The 23,670-nt window shown below is 47.2% G+C and overlaps 1 protein-coding gene across 10 annotated transcripts in view; it reads right to left on the bottom strand.

The window, feature by feature from the left end:
* The window catches only part of LOC125694447 (USP6 N-terminal-like protein), a 66,497-nt gene that overhangs the window by 15,802 nt on the left and 27,025 nt on the right, over positions 1–23,670 (bottom strand). For 4 of the 10 annotated variants that reach the window (XM_048947683.1, XM_048947687.1, XM_048947689.1 and 1 more), the window contains 5 exons: positions 7,586–7,773; positions 3,552–3,625; positions 3,020–3,105; positions 2,903–2,942; positions 2,427–2,507 (listed from right to left, as the gene is read on the bottom strand). In XM_048947683.1, the coding sequence (XP_048803640.1) occupies positions 2,427–2,507; positions 2,903–2,942; positions 3,020–3,105; positions 3,552–3,617 (273 nt within the window). In that variant the 5' untranslated portion in view covers positions 3,618–3,625; positions 7,586–7,773. Of the gene's footprint in view, positions 1–2,426; positions 2,508–2,902; positions 2,943–3,019; positions 3,106–3,551; positions 3,626–4,781; positions 4,880–7,585; positions 7,774–14,894; positions 16,561–19,145; positions 19,263–21,282; positions 21,551–23,670 lie in introns of those variants that run through there. The other 6 variants (XM_048947684.1, XM_048947688.1, XM_048947686.1 and 3 more) reach the window with 5 other exon arrangements.

Below are 23,670 nucleotides of genomic sequence, written 5' to 3' on the forward strand. Positions count from 1 at the left end.
TGAAGTGCAGGCAGGCCACCTTGGGCTAGGGGGATGTCAGAGGCTGCCTGCTGAGGGCTCTGTCTCTTACAGTCAGCAACCACATCACGTAGACAGGGGACGGTAGCAGGTGGGGATGCATGCTAGAAATTGAGCTAATGTCAATCAGGCTTGGAGACAGGCAGCATCCCCAGGGAGGGTGCACCGCTCCTCAGAGGTGGCAGAGCAGGAAGCCCCTGTGGGTGCTCCTGGGGCAGCTTTGGTAGTTTTCCATACTACTCCTTGCACACTGCAGGAGCCTGTGCCGCTGTGACTCTGGAGCTGGGAATGGTGTGAGCTGCCCATTCCAAAACAGACAAGCCAAGGCAACAACCTGAGCTCCATGCCGACATTGAAAAACACACATGGTAGCACAGTGAGTCCAGAGTCCTTCTGAACAGACTGTGTCAAAGCCAAGGACAAAGAGATGGCGCCTGTCTTCAGTACTCTTCAGAGATTTCTTCATAAGATGAAATCTGAGTCCTTTCTTTACAATCCTTTAAGTTCCACGCCTGAGCTGTGTCAGCCATCAGCTCATGACAACACCAACCTCCAGGCAGCTTCTGTGCTGCCAATCAAGCACTGGGCTGTACAGCTCTAAGACTGCAGCACCTTTCCTCCAAAACAGCAATGCAGATGGTGGCGTGCTCCACGCAAGGGACTGACAGGTATGGAAAACACATCCAGGTAAAGGTACAAGGTCTTGCTCCTTGCTGCTCCACACTGAGCTCCACAGGGTAGCTCTGATACATGCACTGATGGTAACAGCAGCAGCACAGAGCTTCCTGCGGCAGTGCCAGCAGGCTGCCAGGCCTGATTCAAAGCTGCTTTGTGCTCTTTGGCTTCATGCTCTCCCAGGCTGCCTCCAAGCACTGTGCCTCAGCCGCTGGGGGGGCTGACGCTGAGCGCCAGGGCTCAAGTCCTACAGGGGACAATGCCTCTTCTGTGTCCTGGAGTGAGGGACTGTTCACAGGCTGTTATAAATAGCAATGTCATTTATTCCTTTACATTCTCTGACACAGGGACCTGTGAGTGGCTTGCTGTTGGATGGCCGGTCAAGCACCTCTCCAGCCTTCAGCTGAAAGTCAGCAAGCAACCAGGTCATACAAATCCTGCTCTTTGGTGCTTCCTAGGATCAACCCTGGGGCTGGACATGGGAATCCCGTCGCTTGGACAAAGGACCAAAGCAGTTGGTTTATCCTGTACACCTTCAGCACCTGAACTTCTTGTTGGCCCACCTGAGCTGACACAGGAGAGCCAAGCTGTGCTTGACACACTCCAAACACAACAGGGCCCTCTGGGATTCCCTGAACACTGCTGGAATTTGGTATTATGTCCACGAGGCCACAGAACAATTAATGCTAAGTTCTAATTAGAGAAGTCAAGGCCACAAGAGACCCTCCATTTTTGCCACCCCCAGAACAGCACTGATGAAGAAAATAATTATAACAGCACTGAAACGAGAAGAGGGACTAAAACATCCCAAGCTTATCTTCAGTACCATTCTTGTTATAACAAAAATAAGATTTTATTTAACAGAAGAGGAGCCTACTGCTGTTCTTTGGTTGGGTGAACTTCAAATTGCTCCAGGCTGCCAGTGATGAGGGAAGAGGATGCTCTGTTTCCAAGCTGCCCATTACATCCTCCAGCAGCTGTGGTAGCATCCTCTGGAGGAAGCTGAGGGAGCCAACACATGGAGCTTCTGAATGCAGGCAGGTCAGGCACAGTGCCTCTGTGCTCAGCAAGCTCTGAAGTCTGCCATCAGGTTTGAGGCTTTTGTGCCTAAAGAGGTTTGTCCTAGGAATTTATTACAAATATTATTCATTAAAATTAATTTGGTTTTGCACTGGTGTTTGCAGTTTACTTACAAAGTCCAATCCAACGCAGAAGGTTAATGCCTCCACACGTGCCTTCCACAGCTGGGTGAACACCAATAGGCTCAGCAAGCAGCCAAAGGGCTTCACACAGGCAAAGCAGGGAGCAAAACCCAAAATCTAGGTCATGTCCTAGACTGATATTTCTCACCCCTGGGAGAAAACCAGGGGGAAAATCAGCAGTACCCATTGCATTGTCCATGCCATGCCCAGGTGCTGCAGTGTGCAGCAGGGACCCAGATGGGCACACAAACACATCTGCTGTGCTCCTGCCTGCACAGGTGTCAGTACAAACATATAGGCTGCAATTAGGATTTCTCATTATATTTGAGTCAGAGCAGAATTTTCCCTCTACTGGTAAGCCAGCAAAATCTAAGGAAAGATTTGAAATACTAAAGACTAACTAACGGGTAGAATTAGTTAATATTTTCCATCTATCTCTGGTTTCTCTCTTAACTTCCTCTGAAAGCCTGACTTATTCAGAGGAGTCACCAGAGCATACCTCCTTGCATGTGCTCTTTTTTTCCACCTCACCTTGTCACTGTTTCTGTATTTGCTCCATTTCTTCAGCATCTTCAGCCACTTGTCCACACGTTCAATTTCCTGCTGCTTTTGCTGGTGGGAGAGGGGGGAGAAAGACAGGACAAATTTAAGAAAAAAGCTAGAATACAATTTCTGAAAGATAAGGACTTCTCCTTTGGTTTAAATTTCTGACAGCTGAACTTTACACTCAGCTGCATACAAACGCCTCTCACAGGAGACAGGAATAACCCAGAGGTGTTTGCAAGAGCTGGTAATTTCAATACTAAGTCATTAAAAAAACATTGTATAAACAAGGAGAGACGCAGGCTTAACATGCAGAAAGCATTTCCAAAAGGGCCATTTCTTGACCAAAAAAAAAAGCCCATCCAGGTTCAGCTAGCTTCAAATCACTAAAAACAGGGATCATTCCTCCCCAGATGAAGTTACAAGAACCCAGTACCCACACTGGCAAAGCTGACAGCTCTCACCTTCTCCTCCAAGGCGGTGCGGGTTGGCAGCTCCTGCTCACTGGAAAAGCAAGGGGTGACATGTTAACCATGGGGACAGCAGTGTGTGGTGAGGGTGGGAGAGAAGAGAGAACTTACTGCAGAAACCCAAAGCGGTCAGTAACTTTGTACAGCGTGAAATCAGCATCTTCCCACGGGTCAATCGTGGCTCCCTCCTGCCTGCCCTGAAAGCAGAAGGAAGGTCAATGAGCCACATGAGGAATGGAAATACCCCAGTGCTCGCATCCTGTTCCCCCCAGTGCCTGCATGCTAGAAAGCACAGAACAACAGCACTACAGACCAGACTACAGGTTGAAACCATCCAGCTTATCAGAGGTGCCACTGCTATGGGGTCAAAAGGGTTGTACATCATAGCAGGCAGTGCTGTCGGGCAATCGGGCACAGGCCATCCTAGCTTTAGTAGGGACACAGAGGCACTGGAAATCCAGGGCCTCTGTGACTGTATGGAGCATATATGGGATCTAAGAGACCGTGAGAGAGGATGGGCAGGCAGAAGTAGGCAAAAAGAGCATGGCTGCTGCAGCAATTCTTCAAAGCGTCCTTGCTTGACCCATCGACCAAATATCCCCAGCCTTAGCTAGTGTACTGGGGAAAAGCACAAGGCTGGTACCTTCTCATACTTGGCAATGATCTCCGCTTTTTCCTGGGTTATTAAAGTGTCTATATCTTTCTTCATGTCAGAAGCTGTAAGGCAGAGGAAAAAAAAATTAGAAAAAGAGGTAAGTAAAACCATACACAGCATAAGAAATATTTTAGGAAAGAGCTAAGAGAGAAAAGCTTTGCTGACAACTTTAGCTCCCAGCCTTATCCAAAAGATAAAACGAGGCTGAGATTAAGAAGCCTCCATACAGAACCTGCATGGAACTCGCATGCATGCAGCACAGCTGCCAGCTCCTCACTCTGCACTGAGAAACAACTGAACTGGAGCAAGCAGGACCTCTGTCTGTACAGCAGCTGGAGTGGGAGATGCTCTGCACACTCACACGCTGTACAGAAGACAGAAAGTAAAACTGAGAAATGCAATCCAGCAGTGCTGATGAATTCTGAAGCCCACGAGCTGCAGGCAGGATAAGCATTGGAAGTTGTGCCATGTTTTCATTCACACGGCTGTGGCTCTGCCAGCCAAAAGGTCCCAGATGGACAGTGCACTCTGAGGAGCAGGGAAGGAGCTGGGACTAGCATCAGTTCCCTGATGGCCTTTGGAAAAGGTCTACACACTTAGGAGTACACAGCCTCTTAGAATAGCTTGTTAGACTGCTTTTTGTCTGCTCGAAGGAGATTTCTGCCTATTTTGCCTGCTGTAAGACGACCCAGCAGGGTTGGGAAAAAGCTATTAAGGACCACCACAACCTTAAACTATTCCCCCCACTGCCACAGATGAATCATTCAGTGATTCACTCAGAGCATCTGAAAGCTAAATGACTTTAATAATACAGTCCAGAGATTTATTGTCCAGCTTGAAAGGAACACATGGGATCCTTAGCTGGACAGAATCCTGCAAGAAATTGCAAAATGAATCACATGGCCAGCACACTGACTGCCCATGTGTGCTGTGCAGGAGTGGGTTGTGCCGGTCCTGCCCCGTGCTGGGGGCAGAGGAACACAACACAGCAAATCCTGACCCTCTGCAGGCTGCATGTGGAAAGAAAGGCACTACCTCACTCATTTTCACTTCACAGATCCATTTGATAACGGTGATGTCCTTTTCTTTTGCTTGCATGGTTCTCATGAATGTCAGGACCACTACAGATTGGACACTAGAGATAAATGGGAAGTAAGAAGGGAAGATCACTGCTTCCCATGCTCCCCTTCTGAGAAATGTGAATCAAAGGAAACTTACTCTCCTGCTCCACCTCCTTCTTACACCACTTTTGGGTTGTTATGAGGCTGGAGAATTCAAACGAGATACTTATGGTGCTGCTGAAAATACAACTTTTCTGCAGGCTGGAGGGAAGAACAAACTGTATGTCAAATTAAATGCATGATTTTTTAAGATACTTACGAAGTGGAAATTATTCTGACCATCTCTACCACACACTGTAATAAAATAACCAGAGGAAGAGCTATTTGGTAAGAAAGGAAGACTTACATAGCAGAAGAAAGAGCAAGACCACATGTGTTTTGGCTTCAGCCTCTGCAAAAGGCTCCCTGCAGCCAGAAACTTCAAACTGGTTGCAAAGCAGCCAGTTTTGCACCTCGTAGCTGGAACACGCCTGTAGTGACCTTGCTTCTCTGTACTGTACTGCCTGCCCACACTGAACACTGCCTAGCCATCAGCAAACCCAAACTCTTCACAAAATATCCCATCTAGGAGATCCTAGATGGTAACAACCTTCCCTTTGCTAGCTTGCCATATGGGATTTCAGGTACTGGCTGCAGTCAGGTGTCTGCATCTGAACTCCATGACTTTTTGCAAACATTGCTATTTCAAAGTCAGACTTACTGTTATAATCCTCCCCAAGATGTCTCAGATTCTTTTTTCCATGAAATCCTTACCATCTTATTTAATGGTAAATATAGGTATCTACACTCCATACTCCTTGACTTTAACGTAACACAGACACTGAGTTTTTCCTGTAGTCATACCACTGTCACCAGAAAGAAGAGTTGGGGGTGAGCTCAGTGAGCAGAGCCATTAGGATGTGTTAGCCATCCCCTACCTAGTTCTCTCCAGCACCTGCAGATGAAGCAGATGCTGCTACCTGTTCCCTGAAGATACATCTGCATACCTTTGTATCCTCTCTCCCCACTGCTTGACAAACACAAACAAGGAGGAAGTCCCATTAAGGACTTCCATCAGGACTCAAGAGCAGCACGCAGATCTGCACACAGCAGAAATGAAAGTGTACAGTCTCTGTACAAGGACTGGAGCAAAGGCACTGAAGACCTGGCCAATGGAGATGTAGAGTTTCATGGAGAACTGCAAGGAGTTGCACATCTGTAATATGCATGTTTAGGACTTGATGATCCTCAGTGGTTCCTTTAAACTTGGGACATCCTACGACATTCTATGCCTTGAGATGCCCCATGAGAAATTCACTTCAGCCATGATGCAAGGTCTGACACCTCGGAAACCTTCTTACACAGCAGTTTTCTGGGGACCTCTGGCAGAAAGCAAATCCCAGCCTCAGGAGGGAGAAGCTGCTGGTGATGTTGTGCTGATGCACCCTTCTGCACACAAGTTGAGCTTGAGAAAAACAGAATTTTCTTCTAAGCCCACTGCTTTAAGCAGCAATTATCTGCGTAAGCTGAACCCTGCTGCTAAACCTCCCCATCTAAGCACTGCTGAATGCTCACAGCTTCCCTGCAACCAACCTATTTCCCCTTGAGTCAATGCTGTTCCTTCCCGAGGTGGAGCTGTCTGGACCACCTGCAGCCCTTCTCTGCACACTGCCCCCCAAGGCACAGCTTGGAAACCTGCTCGCCTGCCTCAGCCCTTACAGAACTGCACCACAGTGCAGCACACCGCATGGCAAGGGGGGTTCTAATCACTGCTTGGGTGAAGGGCAATCACTAGGAATTGTTACCCTAAGAAATGAGTTTGGTTAAGATCTGTTGGATTCCTGAATGTGCCAAACAAAAAAAACCCCACATCCTGGCACACAGCACAACATGCTGGTATCAAACTGAAACTGCTGTGGGACACAGTCAATAAGGTACGTAGCTGACAACTGCACTCACCACCATGGAAACTTAGAAGGTCTCTGTTCCTGTTATGCATTCTATTTTAAAAGCACATTTTAACAAATCAAATCATGTCAAACCTCGGGCTGCCCACGCTACAAGCCTGCACTTTTCCTGCAGGAACAGGCTCAAAGAGCCGACCTCTGGCTGCCTGTCCCAAGGCAGTGCTCAGAGCAAAGCCCTGCAGTGTGCAACCCCACTGAGACACAGCAGCTCAGTATGCAGAGGACAACAAAACACTCAAAATGCCCCAGAAGGTTTTACTGAAGCACACAGACCTGTGCCCATCCCTGCTTGCTGCTAATCTCTTATCAGGCGAAGTGGGCATTTGGTTGCAGTCGTGCTGCAAAAAAGGGAAGCAGAATTGTGCTCACAAAGTCAGTAATGGCTTCAGAAACAAAATTACTACCGGGCAGGATGAACACAGATACAGGAGATCCTGTTTGCATGTTTACTTCCTTGACTACGACAAACCCAAGAGCGCACAGGCATGTTAATTTATTTTTTTTCTAAATGGAGGAGCATGAAGTCAGATGAAACTTAAGGAGAGATTGAATCAACTGAGGGCCTCTGCAAATGACTGCTCATAGATCACCTTCCATGACTCATAGGTGTTTCAGACAGCTCAAATGGGTTCTCATCTCACTATATCTGCATCATATTTGCATGCACCATAACACTGCAGCCACCTCTACAAGAACACGCCCCCTTCCTTTAGCAGAGGCACTGGTGACAGCTGAGGTCTCCAGTACAAGCTGTGTGATGCAAGTAGCGATGTCCCAAGCAGCTCAAGCAGAACACTCAGGATGACCACAGAACATACAGGACAACTACATAATTGACAGCCCAGCAAAGGTCTGAACAATTCACTGCCACAGGCAGCAAACAACTGCTTTGGGGGCCATTTGATTGACACATTAGGCAAAGGGAATGTGGTGATGTGAGGCACCGCGCCCTTACCTGCACCTGTATCAGGTGCCGAGATGCATCAGTTCAGCCAGAGTTGTGCTCTCCCTTTTGGGCATCTAACCAGCAGTAAGCCTTCTGTTTCAGGTTGCAATGATTCCTGCTCAAGCGCTCACGGCTCAGCCCCGGGCAGCCTTGTTGCACCGCTGTCTGGACAAGGGCTGGTTCCTGCTGAGGGCTCACTGCAAAGGAAGCAAGGAGCTGGTGAGTTTTCCATCCCATTCAGTGCTGCCCTTCAGCAGCGCACCAAGCATTTGTGGGCAATGGGGGTCGAGGTGTAACTGATGTTGTGCAGGCTGCTCTACCCACAATAGCAACGTGCAAGGAAGGAAGCTCCCTGGGAACAAGGCAGGATCTTGTGCTACTAGCTACATGCTGAGAGATGACTCCCAAGCTGGTCGAGGAGTTGGTTTGACCCATCCTCATTTTCATCCCCTGTGCAACTCTATACACAGGGGACACAGAGGTTTCACCAAAGCGCCATCCTGGCTGGGATTCCCAGCACAGTGGGGAAGCAGGAGGCAGTAATAGAGAGAAATCATTCCCCCACTGCCACTTGTGCTCAAGCTTTTGACTCAGTGTGCTCAGGGTGAGCTTCCTCCCCACCCAGCACATGTCCCTAGCTGTTTTCCCTGCACAGGGCTCCGTGTTTCAGCTGCTTTCTGGCCTGGCTGAGTGGCAGGGCCTCCCCTGGCAGCCCCAAGCCCCTCTATCCCAGCAGGCACACTCCTTGCAGCCAAGCAATTTCTACTCGCTGCATCCAAGAACTTGAAGCAATTCAGAGAACAGAGCCCGCTGCGTAGCTGTCATTATGACAGCCTCAAAAACTGGTATTTCTCTCCATTTTAAGCAGCAACCAAAAAAAAAAAAAAAAGAAAAAAAAAAAGGACCTGAAAGCTACCAACCTGTGACACATAAACATTTGCACAGGAGGAGCAGCAGGGAGTGGAGTGAGGCCCAGTTCCTCTGCACCCACACTACACCAGGCCAGCCCCAGCCCTTATGCAAAGCTCAACTGCTGCAGTGCCAAACCGCAGCTCCAGACACATGCTGAACCCCTAATAGGGCTGTGGGTCTGCACACTGTGCCTCAGCAGCTGTTATTCTTAGACCTTACAAAGAATTAAAAAAAAAATAAAAATTAAGAAGATGCAATGCATTTTTCTCTCTTTTTTTTTTCAGAAGCTTTGCTATTTAAATGATTTCTATTTGACCTCATTAAGAAAAAAAAAAAGAAAAGAGAGAGAGAGAAGTTAGAGAATGCAAAAGTCCACATGCTGTTGTGGGAATTGAAAACTTATTTTCTCCTCCATCTTCCATTCCAGCATCTATAAATAAAGGCCAAAAATCCAGAAGAAAAATCCCCCTCTTTGGGCAATGCATAAGCATGGAAAGAAACTGCATAAACACAGAGCTTAGGAGCAAACTTCTGTCTGCTTCAGAATGAGGAGCAGTTTACATTTTTTTAACTAAAGCACAGGAAAGTACAGCAATGATTGCTCTCCCTTTCAGCATGCAATGGGCAGGATGCTGAGCTGCCAGCAGCCTGTGCTCTCCTTGGCACAGTGGGACAGCATCCTTGTAAAGTGCAAATAAGGAAACAACAAATGTCCTATGATATAAAGGCACTGGGATGACCAATGAAAATAAGAGGTAGGAAGCTAAAAATCTACTAGCAATGAGATACAGCTCGTTCTCAGAAAACTTGCTGAAAATAGCCTGCAGGGCTATTATAACTAAGCTGCAGGCATCTAAATTGAGTTAAAATGAAATGACGTGTACTGCGTGGGTCTCACCTCTGCTCATGTCCCATGCTTAAGAGAAGTAAGCCAAACTAGACCAATTCCTGTGCTCCAAGGAAAACGTGTTTGAAAGAGGTCCTCCCTGCACCACTCTCATTCCTTCAGCCACTGCAATGGGTTTGCTGGGTGACACAGCAGCCAAACCCACTCACCCTTGGCAGCCCCTGTGGGGACACTCCCTGACCACACACATTGCTGGCAGCTCCCTGGGCTCCCGCTACCTTCAGACAGCATCTCCAGACTCTGAAGCACCACCACTGTTAACTTCCTCCCTTCCACTGAAACCCCATGAGATCACATCAAGAAATAGCAAAGTTCAGAGAAACAAGAAGTGTCTGATCCAGCGCTGGGAAGGCACTGAAAAGATGTCTTCCCAAGCTCCACGATCCCCCACAGCTCTGCAGTACGGCATTAGGACACACAACGTTTCCAAGGAGTAATTAAAAAAAGGTTGTGTTAATACAACATAACCTTTCTCTTCCTTTTTGTTTGTTGATAACTCCTAAAATTACCCAAACTGAACGCTCACAGGAATTTTTGCTATTTTGTGCAAAAGCACCATTATATATAAACAAGAAAATGTAATGGTTGTTTTCCCTTTGAGGAAATCACTCACACAAGAAGCCTCCCCTCTTCTCTTTGGGGAAAACATGTTTATAAAATCCAACTGGAAGGGAAGACTTCAGGCACACACAGTACTCACCACAGGCTCCAGCTTACAAAACAGCACCAACTAAGCAGTCAATGTAAAAATAAATCCAGTTGGGGTTTTTTTGTTGGCTTTTTTTTTGTTGTTTTTTTCCATGCTGCTTGAAATCAACATCTGTGTAGTCTGGTCAGAGCTTCAAAATACTACTTATAATTCACAAGGCATTTGGCTGTTACCACTTCACCGTGGTTGACATAAAGTGCATGTCTGACACTAAAAATGGATCCACTGGAGCCGGTGTGACAAAAGGCAGCCGTGCAGCTTCTCAGCCATGGAAGAGAAAAGTGTGCTGACAGCTGAAAGTCAGTGATGTCATTGCAATAATAGTTAAATGCAGCAGAATGACACAAAAAACCTTACGTTCTTAACACCTTTCGCTTGGCGGCTGGACTTAATGATCCTTGCTATTCTACATTCTGTATTCCTCTACCAATCTGTGGCATACACTACCATGTAACAACATAAGCCACTGATATCACAGGCCATCCCAAACCATCAAGAACTAGTAGTTCAGGTTTGCCAGCCCAGCACGTTCCCCATGTCTAGTTTTGAAACCTCCCGTGACGATGCCAGCATCAAGATGAGGCAGTAATTTGTCTCAGTTTCTGGGGAAAGAGCCCTCCCCATGAGCTCATTGCCTGGCCATAAGCCCAGGAGGAGAAGGGCTGAGGACAGCCCATGGGCAGTACCAACAGGCACAGCTCTGGGAAGCTTGTCATCACCTCACCCAGTTCCACAGCCATGTTTCCCAGTCTTCCCCCAAGTGGGTCACCACCCCACGAGCTCAGCAGCAATCCTGCCTGGCTGTCCCATGCCAGCTCTGCCCAGGAACCTCATGGCGATCTTAAATAGCTTCAACTGAAAGAGATGGGAAAAAGTGAAAGGAATGTTGCTGTTTCTCACAAAGGACAGGTGGATGCTTGGACGCTCCTGTTATTTAACTGGAGTGCTTCAACCAAGCCCGAAGTAGGAGAGCTTCAAAGAACTTCCCATAAAGGCACTAACTCAAGCAACTCATTCCTACCTCCTACTGAAGGAAAGGGACCAAGAAATCATACAGCCACAGGGTGCTTTGTGTTGGAAGAGACCTCAAAGACCCATCCAGCGTTTAACTCCTGCCACAGGCAGGGACACCTCCATCTGATCAGGCTGCCAGGATGCCATCTAGTGTGGCTTTGAGCACCTCAAGGGATGGGGCAGCTACAGCTACTCTGGGCAATCTTTTTCAGTGCCCCACCACGCTCATAGTAAATAATTTCCTCCTTATACCAAATCTAAACCTCTCCTCTTTCAGTGCATCTGTTACCTACTATTACAGTTTTCCATGTGCTCAACATTTCTGATATGAGTAATGTAGCAACAGAAGCAGGTCAGAGGGGACCACAGCAGACAACAACTGAACAAGGTAAGTGACAGTAAACATAGAAAAATTACAAAAAAAATTAAATCTTCCTTCTTGGGTGAGTTAAAAAGCAGAAGGAAAAGTTGAAGAAGATCAGAGACTGTGGCAATGATGGAAAGACAAGCATTTGGTATGATGGAAACCCACATTCTAGGGAGAAGGTACAGACAGGGACACATAGCTCTTGAAGACACAGCAATTATTCCAGCTCCATTTGCCTTCCACCCTGTGTCCTGCAGCTCTGGAAGCAGATGGGCTACACGGCACTGCAGCCTGTAGGGTAGCTTTCCTGGTCACTTCTGACAGCCCCTCTGGGTAATTTATCTACATGATACTTCTATTAAAAAGAAAGGCAAATCTGGTCCTTGGAAAACATGCATGAATCCACAAATTGTAAGATGGTGAAAAGGCCCTGCCCTGACATCAGGAAGAAAGTGCAAAAAACTCCCAGTGCTGGCTAAAGCAAGACTGTACCAGTGGTGATTATACGCATATGCTGCTCTCCCCAGAGAGCAAATGAAAATAACTCAAGCATCATCTGGGTTTCAAAAGGACAGTAAGAAACAAGAGACAGTCTGACTTAACTGCAGACATGCTCAACTGAAGGAAAAACAATGTTGATTTGAACTTGAAAGACGCATTCATCTTTAAAGTGCCTTAACATTCATCCAGGAGAAGCAAGTAGACAGATCACTTAAAACTTGTCCGTTAATTCAGTTAATTACTACCAAAAACACTTGCAGTGATGATGATGATTTCTGAAGGAGTTTGGGAAATGGGAATCTTCACATTCCAAGATGAAAATCTGGGATAACTGAATGCAACTTACATCTGGTGCAGCTGGCCTTAGCACTTTGCAAAGGACTCTGAAAAGGGAATTTGTCAATAAATAAACACCTGAGAACAGTGGAAGGTATTTTGACAAGGAAAGACCCAAAGAAATTGCTTTCTTTTATTTCTCCTAAAAAAAAAAGAGTGGGGCCAACATAAAAAGTAAGATCCATGCTTGAGCTAGACTGCAGATGCTGAAATAAGACTTTAAATCAAATACCAATTGCATGGGAGTTTTTTTGCGCTTTTTTTTTTTAACCAAACATCGAGTCATGAGCAGGAAGAGCTTTTTTAGACAGCAATTGGAGCCAGTTTGCTCTACATCATTACTTAATTTAGCAGAGGGGCCTCTGTTGAGGTGAGCACAGCCATTAAGGCACAGTCACTGCAACTCTGTCCCAGCTGAGAACAGAACAAGAGGAGCTCACCTGTGTGGTTCTAGCATTTTGACAACACAACTGCCCGTCAGAAGTGGACAGAAAGCTGAAAACTCCTCAACTATCCAAAAATACTGCAGATAAACCAGGTTTCTTACCAGCATTTCATGCACAAACTTCCTAGTCCTACAAGATTGCTAGCAAAGTTTGTCAGTTGCCAGACTACTTTGCAGCACTGCATGTATTTAGCACCTGAGACTTATGACCTCACTCACCCCTCATACTTCAAGACCCAGATTCCCCATCCAGCCCTCTGGTCACAGAGCTCCCCACCACTCAGTTCAAGAGCTGAAGCATCCCAAACCCCATCCAGGGGTGCCAGAAGAAATAATTCCATCACCTAAGTGAAGCAGCGTATGTGCATGCACCTGTTCTAGCAGAGCAACGCCGATACTTGGTAGAAACATATCCTTTAGCAACACAAAAGCCACAGCACCTGTGCCACGTCCACGCAACACAGGACAGCTTTCCTATCACTAGCCTGCAGAGCAGCTTCAGGAGGTGCCTGTTTCCAACAACCACACAGCTTCAGCTCACGTTCTCTGCATTTCTCCTCCTTCTCCTGTGACACCTGCTCCCAATAGAAGCATAGCTGCAGCAGCACACAAGTGGTGCCTTCCCAAAGCACTCCAGGTCTTTTCTTCACCCATATCTCACTGCTGAATCCTTCTCTGTGGCCCCCTACAGCAGGACAATCTCCGTCTCTTTTAGAGCTCAATCTCTTGCAGCCCTGATGCTTGCAATGCACTGAAGCGATGACGCGTTTCTCCCACTTCCTTACATTGATAGAAAACAAAAGCACCTACTGTTGCTCAACATTATCACAAAACATTTGCTTTTCCAGACTGTTTCTCCCCTCCTCCTTTTGGAAGGGATTTTGGCAAAACAGCAGCCTCAGATCTTGCTCCCTGCTAGGAGTAGCGGTGGGTGATTTGGGAGCTGAACTGCACACCATTCCCAGACAACATTCTGCCAACTCAGGCATTCTCTGCTCTCACTGGGACATGTGCATGCTTCCTGCAGACCCCTTGTCACCCCCAAACCCACACTGCTGCAGACACTGGTCTTTTACAGCAGCCACAGAAGTGCACTAAGCCACATTGCTCCTGCCAGTGAGATTCAGAATTAAACACAGGTGCCACATGAAAAATTAGACCCGGCTGCCAAGCTCACAGCTCTAGAAAAAGCACTGAATGCATTAGCATACAGTCACATTTTATTTTTAATGTATTTTTTTTAAGCAACCAGAGTATCAGGTTTAAGGTCCCCAAATCAAGACAGGCAACTCAGATCCTGAAACCCTCAGCTCTTGCTACCCAAGCTAACCTTGCAAGCTGCTGCCCATTTGCAGAAAATCCTCACCACTGATTTGGGTACTGCGAGAAAAACAAAATATAGAGAATTGACACCATTCTTTTCAACACCATTCTTTTCCCTTTCCCAGGCTCCAGACAATGCTCCAGCCTCATGCTAGGTGCTGCAGTCAGGAAAGACCTGATCCAAACCCGTGCAGTGATGCTCCGGACTGCAGCATCCCCAATGGACAAGATACTGGCATGGATCACATGCTTGCTGTGCTGCCTTGAACCTCAGGCTGCAGGGAGGGGATGGATGCTGGCCCTGGTTAAACTGAGAGGAAGCCTAGGAGGGCTGGCTGAACAGCATGCTACCATTTAGGAATATCAAAATAAAGGCTCCTACCTTACAAAGGCAAGGTTTTTTAGACGCAAATTGCAACTTCAAGCACATATTACATGTTTCACAAGGAACTGCCTAAAGCTGCGTTAGAAGACCTGGGATGCTTTGGGTTTTTTAGATTCTAGAGGACATTGAATTCATTCAGCTCAGCTCCACATATGAGGCCAGAGAAGAGAAACGCCATCACAACGTACCACATGGCTTGGATAAGGCTCAGCCATCTCTGACCAACCATCCTTTGTACTCACAGCAAACACAGGCAAGTGCTTATTATTCACCTGTGGCTTAATTGCCCACCTCACTCAAAGACATCAGAGCAAGAGCAGAGATGCATCTAACAGCTCAGAACACCAGCAGTTTGCTTATGACAGCCCAACCATTTCCGCTAGCAATTATCAACAGCCAGATAGCATCAGCAACCCAACCTGAGAGTGCTTGTGCAGCTCCTCCTCCTCATGCCATCGCTTCTCGAGAAGGTTTTCCACAGCCACTCTGAGTTTCAGGACTCAGACACCAGGGGAGGAGCAGCCCAGCAGCCTGTGGATGGATGAAGATGACCTTCTTGTTTGATGCAGGAGTTCATCTGCCTATCTGTAGCATCTCAGAGATGACAATGAAGTCCCAAATCGCTCCATGTAGTGAGCTGCAGATGAAACCACTCCATGCAGACCTCAAATTTAGGTTGCCCTTCTTTACGCCGAGCTTCTATTGGATTCTTAAATAGCAGCATTTCTGTCTATTCCTGTGTACAGTTCCTTTTACGTTTCTTGTCCAAACCCAGTTTTCTGAAGAGCTGAGATCCCACAAATCACATTCCCAATTGCTTTTCAAAAGCAGTTGATATCCCTGTGCCTTGGAAAAGCCCTTGCAAGATACACCCAGTTCTAAAATCATATCCACTTGACACCAAAATCCACCATCAGACACAAATCCAGCAGAGCACAGGCTGCCAATCCCTTTTCCCCTCCCCACAGCAACACATCTTTGGCTGAAAAACTTTCTGCAACTACAAATGCCTTCAAGAAATTGTTACAAAAGTTTATTGAGAGATGGTCATATAAAAAAATATATTCTTGAGGAGAGCTGCAGCTGAAAATACCGAATCCCCACACCCACTCTTCAAAGAAAATATTATCAGATGTCACTTCCCAACGTTAAAAACATATTTGTTTGTTTCTTTTTAAATTAAGGTTGTACTGTGAACACTGAATTTTGTTGCTAGTGATCTCAACATGGGTACCTTCAATCCTGACGTCCTTTGCTGTTAATTCAGTCTCAATCCATGCCTTCTGAATTGCAGGGAAGTAGCATCTAGCCACCTGTACTGAGTTGGGGAGTGCTTGTGCCATCCAGATTTATCTTTATTTTTTATAGTTCAGGATATCGAGGCGGAGAACGTGGGAAGGATACAACGTCAACAAGCAGAGCAGCAGCAGTGCAGAGTGAGCATCAGCATGTGTGGGTTAGAAAGCATGTCTCACCCAAACCTGAGCTGGGGTTTGATAGGGAATCCTCTGTACAGGCAGGCTAAAGGGGAAGCTCAGCTGCTGCCCAAACTTCTGGAGGAGGTCTTCAATGTTCAGTGGGCACCAAGAGCCACCCCATGCTCCTCTTTGTGAGTACTACCACAGAAAGACGTGGCTCATGTAGTGCCCATCAGGTACAACCTGCAGATGGAGATGATTTATGCAGAGACAGGCATTTGTTTAATAAATACTGCATATGGCCTTCTGCTAATTTGTAACAGTTCATCAACTCTGCTCATTTCACAGGACCCCTGCAGTGCTACGCATTAATAATAAAACACATTTTTTCTGACAGCTCAAGGAATATTTTTAACACAAAAGTGTCAGCATTATCCTCCCAAAGCTGAGCCATCCTGGCTGACAGCCTCATCACGTTACAAGCAGAAACCAAGTGGGGCTCTGAGCATACCTCACTCGCACCATACAGGCCCTCCAAAAAACACATTTGAGCCCCAACATCAGAGCTGCCAAAAGCAGTGCACACCAAAAAGCATCACCTGCCACAGCAAAACAGTCTAGCACAGGCAAAGGCCATGCTTACTGCTTATAAAAAGGACAAGAAACAGTGTAAGTCAGAACCTCTGGCTTACCAATTTGCTTTAAAGAGTGGCTATCTCATTCAGCTTGTCCTTACTAAAGGTTGTTGGCAAATTCAAGTTCTAATATGAGCATGGAACAGGTTAGGAACAAGCCTCTTGCTCGGCAAAAGGGTGAAATACAAGAGATGGGGGAAAAAAGTAGAGTACTAATAAATTTTTTGGCCTTCTAACCCTTCACATATATACACTGTGTCCCCATTTAGTAACTCTCAGAGATGTCAAGAAATAAAACTGAAATTCTTCTGGTTCCTTACTCCGGTGCCCAGCCCACTGGTTCCATTCCAGGCCAGCACCTTGTTATCCTATGTTCTCACTGCCTTTTGGGGGATGCATCCAGAAACCCTCCTGAAGAAGAGCAGAGCCTGAGCAGCTGCTACCTGCAGCAATGAAAAAACTCTTGAAAGAACTAACCTGGAAAGTGATGAGCAGGAGAACAGGCAGAGATATGGCATCAGCCTTTAAAAAATTCTTTCAGGAGATGAACCTGAGAGTGGGGTGAGGAGAGAGCAACCTAAGCCCTGCTGTGTGACCTTCCTTGTGCTGTCCTCAAGGAGATCCCGAAGGATGTCCCGACTGTGATGCAGCCCCAAGGCCACAGCCTCCCCTCTGCACACGCAACCCAGAGCAACTCAGAGAACTTGCCCACGTGGTGACATCACTGGGCGTCTAAATAAAGGAAGCTTTTAATAGAATTTCCCACTGACGGGCTTAATCTGGTAAGCCCTGAAAGCCAGGGCTTCGTCAAGGGAAGGAAGGAAAAGGGAAAACAATAACCACCCATCTTGGGGCCAGGCAGGTAGGCGGCGTCTTGGGAAAGAAACCAAAACAAACAGAATTGACTGTCCAGTACCTGTGCATGGGATACGAGGCACCTGCATAAGCAGCACTTATTGTCAGGGAGTTCTCTATGAATTTATTTATTTTTCTTTTTAAAACAAAAAACAGCTCAGCCTATTTCTGCACCAAGGTAGGGAAGAGAAGGATGAAGATGAGGAGAGGTACAATGAGGATAGGGAGAGAAAAAGCTGAGCTTGAAGGCTGAATAACACACACTTTCACATCAGAGGGTCCTTCTGGCTTCATGTTCATGGGGCAGGTTCTGTGATTCCTAAAAGCAAACCAGAGTTGTCCGCATATTTAGATGGCTCCTCGCTGCAAATACTTCCAGGACAAACCATCGGCAAGCAGCACGTCCTGGAAGCTCTCACAAAACACCAACGAAACCAAAACCGCCCAGAGGTTCAATCAAGTTCACACGTCGTGCTCGTCATCCTCTTCTGCATAACTCTTTATCAGTTTCACAGTGCCACGGAGCAGTTCCCCTTCCTCCCTCTGCTCCTCCAGCATCTTAGGCCGGGCATCCACATGGAGCGCCTCGCGATCGCCAAGTGACTCATGCTGCAGTAATGCGGGTGGGAACGGCTCCCATGCCCAGCCTGTAAGGACACAGCCTTTTATGGTATTTTTAGAGTGGAAGTTGTGGTGGTTCGTAGCACATCGCCTTTTGTTTTGCCTGGGAGAACAGAGCTCACACTGCCTGTGCCCCAGGACCAACAGTGAGGAGCCCGCACAGGTTAGGAGCGAGACAGTGCTGCTCTCTGTGGTCTCCCTTGCCCGCAGTGCCACTAGCTCCACATGGCAGGGGCATGGCTCTGGCCACAGCTCCAACACAAGGACACAGATTGTGCAGTGGACACTCTAATTGTGGCATTAAAGTGTCATTAAATGTGGCCATTTTGTAAGGATCCCTTCCCTGCATCCCCTGAGCTCTGCCAGCCTGTGTATGGCAGTAGGCTAACGGCCCTGGTGACAGTCACCAGGGGAGAAGCACAAAGGGAAGCACACACTGGGCTTGCAGCATCCAACAGGTGGATGGTGCTGCAAAGGCAACTGAGTCCCATCTCATCTGTCCTTCTCTTGGTGCGAGCTGAAACTTAGGACTGCGTCTCTCTCTACTTAGCCAGCAACCATAAATCAACTCTTCGGTCTTCCATGCTGTAATATTTATCTGAAATGTTATTAGGAAAAAGCAGGCAGGTGTTGTGCTGAGAGCAGGTTACCAGAGACACAGACACCAAGTATGCAGGAGGAGCACCGCTCCCCAGGTCCAGGGACCTCAGCACACGTGGCATGAGGTTGGCAAGGCAACAGAGCCTGCTCGGGGTGCTCTTCAGGAGCTAACAGTCACACCTGGGATAACAGAGCATCCCAAACACTGAAACAGGATTCTGATTTTAAATATGCAGCAGATCACTTTATGGGCAGCTCTCTGTTCCTTCCCACCTGATGCACTACCTGCTCTGGTAGAGAAGGGAATGACAATTTCTTCTTCTTCACGTATCTCCAGTCACAACTCCAAACAGCAGCTGATTTTAATCCTTTCAAAACTGTTATTCAAGAAGAAATTAGATGATAACCTGTACATGCATAAGAAGACTAGAAGAAGAGCCATCAGGATGAAGGTAGTAGTAATCGATCCTCCTGATACAAAGCACTGACATCAAGCTTTCCTTTCACCAGTACCAGGCAGCAGTGGAAGCAGCTGGCTTACCGTGGGATGGGTTACGGAGCTCACCGCAGCACGGCAGAGGAAGTGCAGGGAGCGCCGCTCCGGGGCGAGGGCTGGAGCACAGCAGACAAAGCAGAGGGGAAGTCGGGGGGGGGGGGAGTTACGCACCAGAGAGCGCACAGCCCACTACGAACCTTGGAGGCAAGCCAGGAAGGCAAAGTCTATAAACAGCAGCACAACTCACAGCAAACCCCTCCAGGCTTAAATGCGAGTTGAAAGAGAACCTTAACGGTGATTTGGTGCAGTTGCAGCATCCACTGCCCACAGCACTATTCACTGCCCCAGAGCCCAGCTGCTGGGTAGGCACACCTCCAAATGAGGGCACAGTCCTACCCCTTGCTGCACAAATCCCCAGTGCATTTTTTGAACTTGCACGTGCCTGACGCATGCCGACATTCGCAACGCATCACGCTGCTGATGATCTCAGAGCCGATCTGCAACCGCCACTTTTGGTCTCCCACGGGGACAGGCAGAACTCCCCAGATGGTCTGGGAGAGAGCCTGCTGCTCCCTCATACATCTCCAAGCTCAGGGAGTCTTCCTGCAGCTAGGCAATGCATAGAGACTTCAGAACTGAAGTTCAAAAAAGAAAAAAGAAAAGACCACGTGAAAGGCTCCATCCTGTTCGAAGGAACACAATGAATTTCCTGCAGTCTTCAATGGCTACATATAAAGCTAAAAGCCTTGCCACAAGGACCACAACACCCAGACACTAACTCACCTTACTTCTCAATCCTGCAGAGCCAGCTTAGCCACAGGAAAACAACATTAACTCTTTCTGGCCCCATTTCTCATAATCCAACCAGTGGCTGTGTACAAGCAAAGCAAGCCACTCACCTTTCACAATCCTTCATTTGGACCAGCATTATCAAATCTGATTAAAAAAATACTAACAACAGGAAGAAAAACAAATGCAGAATAGCACTGAACAAAACAACAAACCCAAAACTCCTCTGTCCAGGAAATGAGTACACCCAACACTTATCTGGGACTCAGAACTCCTACACCTGGCCCCCCTGCCCTTCACACACTCATACGGGACTGGGCAAAGGGAAACCTCCTGCTTGGCCCCCTAAACCTGACAGCCTGCAGCCTGCTTGATGCAGGTGTGCTTTACACCAATTCATAACAGCACTTTGATAGTGAACACCCACAAAATAGAGCTTTCCCCAGCCAGCAGGTTTCTTCGCAAGCCTAAAAGCATCAGGCATCAATTCCTACAAAGTCTTAATGCAGATGCTGGGCTGGGACACAGGGAGCAACCTTGGCTCTGATGCAGCCCAGCTATCGGCTCAAAAGGAGCAAAATCAGCCATGCTGAGCACAAGCTGCTGCTCCTGGAAGTGGCACATTGAGCACGCTGGGCACCACCTCACCCCTGAGCCGTCAGTGGCTGGAGCTGGTCTGCAAATTGCACACTGACAGAAGGCTTCAGAAGCCTTGCACAAGAAAGCAGAATGAAATAAAACCTCAACAGGGCTGGTTCTCCCCAACGTGTAATTTTTCCCCAGGCAGTACGGCACAGTGTGAATGTGGCAGAATGTTGGGCAGGGAAAGGCAGGACACGGCACTGTGCTGGCACATGGGAACGCCCCACAGCAGGCTCTCTTTGCCCAGTGGTAGTCTGTGCAGTCCCAACACAAAGCCTCTAAGTGCATTTCAGGCTCAAAAGTCAGCTGAAACAGGTCCATTCTCCCCTCCCACTCCATAAATACGATCCAAATTGGGTCATCTCCTAACAATATATGAATGACATTCATTTAAGCCTCTGATGCCGTGCTGACATAAGCTGTGTCCTTTCATTCTCCTTGCACTGTGAGTGCTAAAGATGCTTTTGTACAACTCCTGAAGTACTCCATTTAAAAACCATGGTAACTAGAGCATTGCATTCAGTTGCTCTTGAAAAAAGCCAGTCCCCTTTTCCCACAATAGGCTCTTGGATAGCTCAGGGACAGACAGAAAAACACTGCTTGATTCACACTACTTAGCCCAATGGCTGGAGGTGGGATGCTGTTGCGCATCAGTCACAAAGTGCTGGGGATCCCTTGAATGCTGGGGTCAACTTGTGTCCAAGGCAAGACAAGGCCTGCAGTGTCGGGTGTTGTTCCATAGATCTCCTACCTGGTTCATGCAGCCAAGAAGCAGCCAGAAGTCAGCACAGCTGCAGCATTAGATGAGCAATTCCATGAATGATTCCTTTCCAATATCCCAGCACAGCAGGCAGTGAAGAGGAGAAGAAGCAAGTCTTGCTGTTATCTTTACACAGCAGCAACAGTTGAGTGAGTTTTAGTGAGGATTTTCTTGCTAGTCACAACTCTTAGACATTAAAAACACTTCTGCATTTCAGAACTCGGAAGTCTGTCTGCTGGCACCAGCGGTGTCCTCCTTTCTGAAATGGAAATATTCAGACGTGTGGGCACAGAGATCGGATGGAAAGAACAGGGCAGCTCCCACTAAAAACACCATTAAGTGGGAAAAACTAAAGTGAAGAGGCCCTCTCAAAGAAGGGACATCTGTCTAAGATGGAAGGCCCAACTATTTGTTTTTCTTTAAAAGGAAAAATATTCATAGCTCTGCATTCATTACAAAAATCATATGCACCAGCAGCAGAAAGTCTAACGCCTTAAACATAACCTCATTGCTGCACCTCCCCTGCATGCCATTTTAGCAGACTTTTTTTTTTTCCAAATCCAACTGCACACCGTTACGGAGCCACATTCCAAGATTTAAGATTTTAAAATTAGAAGTCTTTAACCCCAATGTCTGCAAAAACACCCTGCCAAAAAAAATGGCACAGCATGAAAAACGAAGTCTACCCTGTTAAGCAGCTTGTTCCAGGAGTGACGCACAGCACGACACTCTGTGCCTGTCTGTAGGACCCGAACCAGATGCAGGGGATGTGAGGTGTGCTCCCATTTCAACACAGCATGTTTCAAGTCGTTGCAAATTACCTCAGGGTTGCTGTACACCAGCCCAAGGAAGAGGCCAAGGGCATATCAACAACAGAATGTGCACTCACTTGCTGGAGACGCAAGCTTGTTAGAAGGCAGCATGATGTCTTGCCTTAAAGAACACCTTTGTGAAAAGGAAAACCAAGGCACATAATGCTTAACTGATTTCCCATGCAGACAGATGAAATGAGACTTCATCAGCCAAGCAGAGGCATAGCTGAACAGTGGGCCACAGATAAACCATGCCATATAGGTCAGTACACAAACCTGTGAGAGCCTTCCTGTTTGTCTGTGCCGCTGTATCTAATGCCCAAGCCTGCTTACTGATGGAGGTGTATTTCCTGTGGGATGCTCCTTATGTTCTGGACTGCTCCCTCCAGCTTTCATGTAAAAAAAAGGCACAGCTTCAGCAGAGGAAGTAAGGACTGAGCATTTCAGCTCCCAGTACCTGACTGGCGCAACTGCTGGTTTATGGCATTTTCCACTTCAAAAAAAAAAGTAAGTTTCTTCTGGCTAACAAAGCATCATCTTTCCTAAGACAGATGGCTGTTATGAGAGAAGGGAAAGAGGTGAAACAAGGACAAGCTTTGATCAGATCAGTTAACTCTGAATTCCCTAGTTCTGCTGCTCTGCTCAATACACAGCCTTAGTTTTCAGCAGGGCTAAAAACAGGAGGAAGCTTGTAACAGAAAACAAGAAAACCATTTGGGGAAATTCTCACCATCCACAGTCTGCTCCACAACAGCCTGTCAGTGCCTGTTATTATTTTCATGAGAGTTTTGTTTACGAAAGAGCTACGCTCTTTGAAGTCCAAAAGCAAAACACTGTGGTGGATCACAAAATATTAATCATGTAGCTGATCGCACAGTGTTTGGGTTGGGTTAGTAACCTGCTGTCAGAAAAAATAAGTTTGCTCACAGTCAGGTTTATGAACGTTTTAGCAACGTTAGCCTCCTCCTTCAAGCAAGCTGCCCAGAAGCTTCCCAGACCTGCCCCCCACCACATTTCCTGGCTGCTGTGGTTAAAGAGATCTCTGTAACACGTGCTTTGACAAACACTCTGGCAAGCAGGGCTGCTTCAACCTGTGGTAGGGCTTCTCCATCCCTGCTGACAGGCACTACAGTGCTGCTCTACCTTCCTTTCCCTGTGGGTCAAACACCTTAGTAAATGAAGATTTCACAGTTGGCCAAGAGTATCACTGGGAGCCTGCTCCAGGATCACAAGGACACCAGGCTCCTGATTGCAGAGGTCTGGCAGTCACTTTCCTTGAAGCATAACATCTGTGATCTTTTGTCCATACTCTGTTCCTCCAGCAGAGGAAGGGCAGATCCATGTCAAACCTCAACACTATGAGCAAACTTTGGTTCTGTGTTGCCACAAGGTTCTTCAATGGCATGAAAGAAATAAAAAATTCCTTGCATTTGCAGCAAGAGATGGAGAAGTCTGCAGTGACTTTGGTTTCAAGAGGAACACAGTGTTTCCCAAGCCAATGCGTGTAGCAGCCCCAGAGATTGTGGCTCAGGAGGTGAGCCTGGTTCCTAATCCCAGCCCCTGTTGG

Source organism: Lagopus muta, chromosome 6 (assembly GCF_023343835.1).
Source record: "Lagopus muta isolate bLagMut1 chromosome 6, bLagMut1 primary, whole genome shotgun sequence".
Taxonomy (NCBI): Eukaryota; Metazoa; Chordata; class Aves; order Galliformes; family Phasianidae; genus Lagopus; species Lagopus muta.